Source organism: Stenella coeruleoalba (assembly GCF_951394435.1).
Source record: "Stenella coeruleoalba genome assembly, chromosome: 4".
In the NCBI taxonomy this organism is placed as follows: domain Eukaryota; kingdom Metazoa; phylum Chordata; class Mammalia; order Artiodactyla; family Delphinidae; genus Stenella; species Stenella coeruleoalba.
In genome coordinates this window covers 10,433,371-10,442,620 of record NC_137149.1, presented here as the reverse complement: position 1 = coordinate 10,442,620, position 9,250 = coordinate 10,433,371, and the positions used below count along the sequence as shown (strand labels likewise).

Genomic DNA, 9,250 nt, shown 5'->3' with positions numbered 1-9,250 from the left:
ATAAAACTTATCTGTGGTTACAAGTGTTCAGGAGGAAATTAGTTTTCCAATCTTCAATGCTTTTAAGATTCTTTAAAAGCTATTTTACTGATCGTTCTTCCTTGTTTGCAGTAGGAAAGTTGAACCAGTTCAACCTGCAACTGCTATTACTGGGAAACAGAATAGGTTGAAATTTGACTATTTCAGTTATCTAAGACTTATATATTTAAATTTTCAGAAAATCCCTTTATGCCTTTGATGACAGTCTCTCACCACTTTAGTCAGAGCACTCCATCAGCCATGGAATGACACCTCTCTCATTAGGATAAACTTTATAGCACCAAGCCTTATAAAAGTCTACATACAGTGGGCCCTCCACATCCACAGGTTTCACTTCTGCGGGTTCTGCATCCTCAAATTCAACCAACCAAGGATTGAAAATACTAGGAAAAAAAATTCTAGAAAGTTCCAAAAGTCAAACTTGAATTTGCTGTGCACCACCAACTACTTACATAGCATTTGCACTGTATTAGGTATTATAAGTAATCTAGAGATGACTTAAAGTATATGGGAGGATGTGCTTAGGTTCTATGCGAGTACTATGCCACTTTACATAAGGGACTTGAGCATCTGTGGATTTTGGTATCTGCACCAGGTGTGTGTGGAGGTGGTGAATCCTGGAACCAATCTTCTGAGGATACTGAGGGAGGATTGTATCTGGTCTGCCCAGATCTCTCTCTGGCCATTAGAAATTCTAAAATGACAGATGGTTTTTGTCTAGTCCCCAACAGCTCTTCTTGGTCAACAATTCTCTTTGTTTACGAACATAGTGAACCCCACAATTATTTCTCCTTTCTGCTGGGTGAAATAGTCAGTAAGGAAAATTAAGACCTTATTTGTTAAAAATAAAAATAAGTACTGGAAACCTGGCAATGCTCTGTTGTGGGACTCGAGGGACATTGTTCCAGCTAATGATTAAGAACTCTCCAGACAATAGGGGCTTCTTAGACAATGGGTGAATTTCCAGGATGTCCGGCCCCCTTCCGAGAAGGAGGGAGATAAACAAAATGTAAAAAAGGTATCTGTCAAAGAACCAATCAGGAAGCCTGGGACAGGTTCCCTCTCTGGTCCGAACAGAGGCTAAGAACCTATCATTAAAAATCACAATTGAATCCACACTTTGCATAACAGGAAATTGAGACCTATAAAAATACATGTTCACGCCCTGGGGGGGTTCCTTCTCCGGCCTCCTGCGTGAGGACCAAGGAGCCCCGGTGCACCGGCCTTCAATAAACCTCTTGCGTTTTGCATCGGCTTCCGACTCTTGTTGTTTCCTGGGCGAGTCGAAACTCCTAGGAGACCGCGAAGGTCTAACATTTGGGGGCTCGTCCGGGATTCCACTCGCCCCGGACCACGAGAACATCGGGAGTTGGAGGTACCAGGTAAGCTCGAGCTTGATTGTCTGTTTGTCCCTTGTTCTTTGTGGGCCATTATCGGAGGAAGGCCGTAAGAATCGGCTTATTGTGGAATCTGTATGGACCCCTGGCTAGGCAGACGTGCTAATAGCCGGCGTCCATGAGCCCTAGGGGACGCCCTGGTGGCTCATCTGGAAGGAGAGGCAAACTCTGTCTCCCCTTCACTCGGTTTCGGCAGTTCCCTTTGTGACAGCTGCCATCTGAAGAGGTTTCGGTTTTGAAGCGAGCTCGCGGTGGCCCATACGTATATGTGTTTCGTGGAGTTTTAACTGTTTCTGTATTGTGGTCTATTCTTCTTCTCTGACGGACGACAATGGGACAAACTATGACGGCTCCTCTTTCCCTCACCCTAAGCCATTGGACCGAAGTTCGGGCCAGAGCCCATAATTTTTCAGTAGAGGTGAAGAAAGGAAAGTGGCAGACTTTGTGTGCCTCTGAATGGCCAACATTTCAGATAGGATGGCCCCCTGAAGGATCCTTTTTATTAGACAAGATTAGGTTGCTGAAGTCTAAGATATTTAATATAAGACCCCACGGACATCCAGACCAAGTACCATATGTCTTGGTCTGGGAAGATTTAATTCTCTCCCCACCTCCGTGGGTCCGACCCTTTGTTTCCTCAACAGGTACGTCCGCGCACACATCAGCAGCGTCGGAGATATTAGCCCTAAAGAAAAACCCCAACACGGAAAAGCTACCCGGCGCCCCAGATCCACCGAAAGCGATTTATCCTGACCCGCAGTCCGATTTGCTTCTTTTGGATTCCCCACCCCCTTATCCTCCGGCCCCAAATCCCCTACCACCTAGAGGACCCCCAGCTCCACTGCCCTCGGCACCAAGGGGACCATCCATGATGGAAGAAGAAAGGGTCCCTCAGCGGGCACTAGGAGCCAGAGGGCTATCTCCCCGGACTCCACTGCCCTACCTCTTAGAGAATATGGCCCCCCCGATGGCCAAGGGAATAGACCTCTCCAATATTGGCCCTTTTCCTCTGCAGATCTTTATAATTGGAAAATGCATAACCCAACTTTTTCCGAAAATCCACAGGCCCTTACCGCTTTAATAGAATCTCTTGTTTTCTCCCACCAGCCCACATGGGATGATTGTCAGCAGCTGCTTCAGACTCTCCTAACGACTGAGGAGAGGCAACGGGTTCTTTTAGAAGCCAAAAAAAATGTATTAGGCGCCAATGGGCAACCTACCCAGCTGCCTAACGAGATTGATGCTGGTTTCCCACTCGTCAGGCCAAACTGGGATTTCAATGCCCCGGAAGGTAGGGAGCGCCTGAAAATGTATCGCCAGGCTCTGGTGGCGGGTCTCCATGGAGCAGCCAGACGGCCCACTAATTTGGCTAAGGTAAGGGAAGTCACTCAGGGGCCCCAGGAATCTCCAACTGTGTTCCTGGAACGTTTAATGGAAGCCTTTAGACGCTTTACCCCTTATGATCCAACTTCGGAGGAACATAGGGCTACTATAGCAATGGCTTTCATAGATCAAGTGGCCCCTGATATTAAGAAGAAATTACAGAGGCTAGATGGCTTGCAGGGATTTTCGCTTCAGGAGTTAGTAAAAGAGGCAGATAAAGTATATAACAAAAGAGAAACAGAGGAAGAGAAGGAAGAAAGAAAGCAGAAAGAGCAGGAAGCCCGTGAAATAAGACGGGATAAGAGACAGGAGAGGAATTTAAGTAAGATACTGGCCACTGTGGTTGGAGGAAGAAATATAGGGGATAGAAATAGGCAGGAAGGGCGAACGGCAGACAGAAGGCGGCCATTAGACAAGGACCAATGTGCCTACTGTAAAGAAAAAGGACATTGGGCGAGAGAATGCCCTAAGAAAAAGAATGGAGGAAGGCCAACCAGAAACAAAATCTTAACATTGGAAGAAGAAGACTAGGAAAGTCAGGGCTCGAACCCTCTCCCTGAGCCCCGGGTAACTCTTAAAGTGGAGGGGGAACCTGTTCAATTTTTGGTAGATACCGGAGCCCAGCACTCCGTCCTTCTCCACTCAAAAGGTCCTATCTTAGCTAAAAGGTCATGGGTACAAGGAGCCACTGGGAATAAACAATATTCATGGACCACACGAAGGACAGTAGATCTTGGGATTGGACAAGTAACCCGTTCATTTTTGATTATTCCGGAATGCCCCTATCCTTTGCTGGGAAGAGACTTGCTCTCCAAAGTGGGGGCTCAAATTCACTTCCAACCGGAAGGTCCCACCATAACTGACAGTAAGGGAAGATTACTCCAAATATTGACTATGAGATTGGAAGATGAATATAAATTATATGAAAAACCTTCATCTCCACGAGTTAATGTCACAGACTGGGTAACTCGGTTCCCGCAAGCCTGGACAGAAACCGCCGGTATGGGGATGGCTAAAAATCGGCCCCCAGTACTAGTGGAACTCAAGGCAACTGCCACCCCAATAACAGTTCGTCAATACCCCATGAGTAAGGAAGCCAAAGACGGCATCCGTCCTCACATACAGAGGTTGCTGGAATTGGGTATTCTGGTAAGATGTCAATCCGCGTGGAATACCCCTCTCCTGCCAGTTAAGAAACCGGGAACTAATGATTATCGACCAGTACAAGACCTGCGTGAGGTAAATAAACGAGTGGCGGACCTCCACCCCACAGTACCAAATCTTTATAATCTCTTAAGCACTCTTCCGCCCCAACATACATGGTATACTGTTTTGGACCTTAAGGATGCTTTTTTCTGCCTAAGACTTTCTCCCCTCAGCCAGCCCTACTTTGCCTTCGAATGGAAGGACCCAGCATCAGGGATATCTGGCCAACTGACATGGACTCGTTTACCTCAGGGATTTAAGAACTCCCCTACCATCTTCGATGAAGCTCTTCATCAGGATTTAGCATCATATAGAGAATCAAATCCACAGGTAACGCTACTTCAATATGTTGATGACATCTTATTAGCTGCTGAAACCCAGGAAGATTGTATCAAGGGAACTGAAAAACTGTTAACAGAGCTCAGAACCCTGGGATATAGAGCCTCAGCCAAGAAAGCACAAATATGCCAACAACAGGTCAGTTACCTGGGGTACCTGTTAAAAGGGGGACAAAGATGGCTCACGGAGAGCAGAAAGGATACGGTGGCCCAAATTCCGGCTCCCCAAAACGCCAGGCAGGTTAGAGAATTTTTGGGGACGGCCGGATTCTGTAGACTATGGATTCCAGGGTTTGCTGAGCTGGCGGCCCCATTGTACCCCCTAACCAAAAATAGCACTCCTTTCGTTTGGGGCGAAAAGGAACAACGGGCTTTTGACCAAATCAAACGAGCTTTACTTTCAGCTCCAGCCCTAGGACTGCCAGATGTAACCAAACCTTTTCATTTATATGTGGCCGAAAATAAGGGCATTGCAAAAGGAGTATTGACTCAGAAATTGGGTCCCTGGAATCGCCCAGTTGCTTATTTGTCAAAAAAATTGGACCCGTGGCATCAGGATGGCCCACCTGTTTAAAGATAATCGCTGCAGTAGCCGCCCTGGTCAAAGATGCTGACAAACTAACTTGAGGACAAAATCTAACGATAACAGCTCCTCATGCCCTGGAGAATGTAATCCGTCAACCACTGGGTAGGTGGCTAACTAATACCAGGATGACCCATTACCAAACCCTGTTGCTAAACTCAGATCGCATCAAGTTTGCTCCAGCCACAGGACTCAATCCAGCTACCTTGCTACCTGATCCCGATTTAGAAGGCTCCACCATCATCCATGATTGTCAGGAAGTGTTGGCTGCAGCACACGGTAGTAGACCTGATCTGACGGACCTACCCCTTCCTGATGCTGATTTTACTTGGTTTACTGATGGGAGCAGTTTCCTGGAAGGAGGTAAGTGTCGAGCTGGAGCAGCCGTGGTAGACGGAAAACAAGTCATCTGGGCAGCTGCGCTACCACAAGGGACCTCAGCCCAACGAGCTGAATTAATTGCCATGATAAGGGCATTGGAGATGGCAGAGAATAAAAAGGTAAACATCTACACGGACAGTAGATATGCATTTGCTACCGCTCATATCCACGGTGCCATCTACCAACAGAGAGGGTTGCTAACCTCAAGTGGCAGAGAAATTAAAAACAAAGATGAAATTGTGGCTCTATTGGCTGCACTCATGCTTCCCACTAAAGTTAGCATCATTCACTGCCCTGGACACCAGAAAGACAATACCCCAATAACTAGGGGTAATAATATGGCTGACCAAGTGGCCCGAGAAATAGCATCGGGAGAAGTCATTTTAGGACTGTCAGATAAAGTTCCTGAAAAACCAGGCCGCGACGAGGAAATCATCCCGGCCACAACAAAAGGAACTTTGTCCCCTCAGCAAGCAGAATCCATGTTACAACAGATTCATAGATGGACACATCTGGGGACTAAAAAAATGATATCCCTGTTACATAAAACCGGGTACGGAACCCCTGGATTGACGAAATTAGCTGAACAAATTGTACAGGAATGTGTTCCATGTCAACAGGTAAATGCTCACAAGGGAAAACTTGAAATTAGAAAAAGGCTCAGGGGAGACCGCCCAGGAACTTACTGGGAGGTGGACTTTACCGAAGTACGTCCTGGAAGGTACGGTAATAAATACCTCCTGGTTTTTATAGATACTTTTTCAGGATGGATAGAAGCCTTCCCAACGAAGAAAGAAACAGCTGCTGTGGTAGCCAAAAAGATCCTAGAAGAAATTTTTCCTCGATTTGGGGCGCCAAAGGTAATAGGGTCCGACAATGGTCCGGCCTTCGTCGCCCAGGTAAGTCAGGATGTGGCCAGATATTTGGGGACTGGTTGGAAATTACATTGTGCATATAGACCCCAGAGTTCAGGTCAGGTAGAAAGAATGAATAGAACTCTAAAAGAGACCCTAACTAAATTGTCCTTGGAGACTGGCGGTACAGATTGGACGGTGCTCCTTCCTTTAGCCCTGTTTCGGGTTAGGAATACACCTTCCCGATACCATCTTACTCCTTTTGAGGTACTATACGGGGCCCCACCTCCTCTTCTCACCTTAGGAGAAGAAATAAAACCAGACTGTCAAAATAACACTGACTTGTATGCTAGGCTATTGGGACTCCAACTGGTCCAAAAGGAGATATGGTCCCAACTCGCCGAGGCCTACCAACCGGGAACACCGGGAGAAACTCATCTTTTCCAAGTCGGAGACTCCGTATACGTCCATCGGCATCGAACCCAGACGTTGGAACCTCGATGGAAAGGACCATACACCGTCCTCCTCACCACCCCAACGGCCATAAAAGTGGACGGCATCGCTGCCTGGATTCATGCTTCACACGTGAAAGCTGCACCAGCGACGGCATCATCAGGATGGCGGGCCCAAAGAACCAACAACCCGCTCAAACTCAAGCTTCTACAAACCTAAGACTTATAATTTTGATTTTACTGCCTTTACTGACTGTAAGTGATTTTAGCCCTCACCTGCCCCAACGTCTAACTTGGCAGGTAATTTCTCAAACTGGAGATGTAACCTGGTCCATTAGCCATACTGCACCTCCCTGGACCTGGTGGCCAGACCTTTTTCCTGATGTCTGTAAACTGGCCATAGGAGCTCCCTATTGGGATCTAGAGGGTTATTATGATCAGCATAATGCTCCGTCCGAACTTCTAACTAGAGCTGATTACTCTGGAGAGGGTTGTAAAAATCAGGTCCGAAGAAGTTGGCTCAGAACCCTCTCCTTCTATGTATGCCCCGGGTTCCATCGCCCCCGATCCCTGAATTATAAATGTGGGGGAACCGAAAATTCTTATTGCCAAAACTGGGGATGTGAAACCACAGGAGATACTTATTGGAGACCCACCTCAACTTGGGATTTTATTACAGTAACAGCCAACTATACTCATACTTCTTATAGGGGTCCCCAATCTGTCGCCCCCGAATGTTCAGGATGGTGCCACCCCCTCAAAATTTCCTTTAGTAATCCTGGAAAAAGAGATAAAGAATGGATAAATGGCCATTCATGGGGCATTAGATTTTACAAGAATGGATATGATTTGGGAATATTGATGACCCTTAAGCTAAAAATTGAGACTCCCGCTCCTGTGTCGATAGGCCCAAACCCTGTACTTGGCCCCGCCCTGTTACCCCCAAACCCTGTACTTGGCCCCCCCACTGTTACCCCCAGCCCCTAAAAATAACGGGACCTCTGGGCTGAAAGAGACAACGATTAAGCCCGGAACCCCCCAGGATAGGATGCTTTCTTTGGTGCAGGCAGCTTTTACGGTCCTTAATGCTACAAACCCGGAGGCTACAAAATCATGTTGGCTTTGTTATGCTGCCCCTCCCCCTTACTATGATGCTATAGGATATAGTTCTAATTATACTAATGTCAGCTCCCCGGACCATTGTCGATGGAAACAGGAAGGGAACAGTAAATTAACTCTGTCTTCGGTTTTTGGAAATGGTACTTGTGTAGGAGCACCTCCCCAGTCCCATCGACACCTTTGTCATGATTTTAGCCTCCCTTCAGGCTCGGGATATCTTGTACCTCCCCAAGATGGATGGTGGGCATGTAACACGGGGCTAACCCCTTGTGTTTCTCTGGAAGTTCTCAACACTTCAGCTGATTTTTGTGTACTAGTGCAATTAGTTCCTAGACTTATCTATCATTCGGATTCATCCTTTCTAGATGAATACGAGGGAAGAAAAAGATGGAAAAGAGAACCTATAACCCTCACGTTGGCCATGCTCCTAGGACTAGGAATAACTGCTGGGATAGGAACAGGAACCACAGCCCTCATACAACAACCCCAGTATTATGCAAGTTTAAGACAGGCTGTAGACATCGACCTTCGAGCATTAGAAAGTTCCATAACTCAACTAAAGGAATCACTCACCTCACTTTCAGAAGTGGTGTTGCAGAATAGAAGAGGCCTAGATTTGCTGTTTCTTAAGGAAGGGGGATTATGCGCCGCTCTAAAAGAAGAATGTTGCTTTTATATTGATCATTCAGGAACCATTACCAAAACCATGGATAAACTAAGGGAACGCTTAGATAAAAGGCAAAGGGAGAGAGAAAACGAAAAAGGATGGTTTCAATCATGGTTTGATAAATCCCCCTGGTTTACCACCTTAATCTCTACTCTGTTGGGACCTCTTATTGTTTTATTGTTGATTTTAACTTTTGGACCATGTATTCTAAATCGCTTGATAACATTTATTAGAGAACGTATCAGTACTGTACAAGTTCTAACGCTAAGACAACAGTACCAAAGTTTACGAACAGAAGATTGAGATTCCATGATTGGAATCAATAGTCACAAGAAAAAGGGGGAAATGTGGGACTCGAGGGACATTGTTCCAGCTAATGATTAAGAACTCTCCAGACAATAGGGGCTTCTTAGACAATGGGTGAATTTCCAGGATGTCCGGCCCCCTTCCGAGAAGGAGGGAGATAAACAAAATGTAAAAAAGGTATCTGTCAAAGAACCAATCAGGAAGTCTGGGACAGGTTCCCTCTCTGGTCCGAACAGAGGCTAAGAACCTATCATTAAAAATCACAATTGAATCCACACTTTGCATAACAGGAAATTGAGACCTATAAAAATACATGTTCACGCCCTGGGGGGGTTCCTTCTCCGGCCTCCTGCGTGAGGACCAAGGAGCCCCGGTGCACCGGCCTTCAATAAACCTCTTGCGTTTTGCATCGGCTTCCGACTCTTGTTGTTTCCTGGGCGAGTCGAAACTCCTAGGAGACCGCGAAGGTCTAACACTGTAATATGATTTACCTTTTCATCTCAGCTTTTTCAGAGTATGGAATTG

The 9,250-nt window shown here is 46.4% G+C and overlaps 1 protein-coding gene across 2 annotated transcripts; it reads left to right on the top strand.

Moving 5' to 3' along the window:
• The first annotated feature begins 926 nt into the window (after positions 1-926).
• On the top strand, positions 927-3,558 carry LOC307185455 (uncharacterized protein). 2 transcript variants are annotated; one of them, XM_079919728.1, is made up of 2 exons: positions 927-1,421; positions 2,544-3,558. In XM_079919728.1, exons 1-2 carry the CDS (start codon positions 1,194-1,196, stop codon positions 3,348-3,350), a joined length of 1,035 nt encoding a protein of 344 aa, XP_079775854.1. In that variant the 5' UTR covers positions 927-1,193; the 3' UTR covers positions 3,351-3,558. The 2 variants fall into 2 exon arrangements, with proteins under 2 accessions (XP_079775854.1, XP_079775855.1); XM_079919729.1 differs by having other exon boundaries at positions 2,081-3,558.
• Positions 3,559-9,250: the final 5,692 nt, after the last annotated feature.

What these genes read in the sequence shown, in the direction of transcription:
- LOC307185455 (XM_079919728.1), top strand. Translation starts at nt 1,194, where the DNA reads ATGTTCACGCCCTGGGGGGGTTCCTTCTCCGGCCTCCTGCGTGAGGAC. An exon ending in TCGGGAGTTGGAGGTACCAG is followed by an intron (nt 1,422 to 2,543) that starts GTAAGCTCGAGC and finishes TTCTCCCACCAG; the next exon opens with CCCACATGGGATGATTGTCA.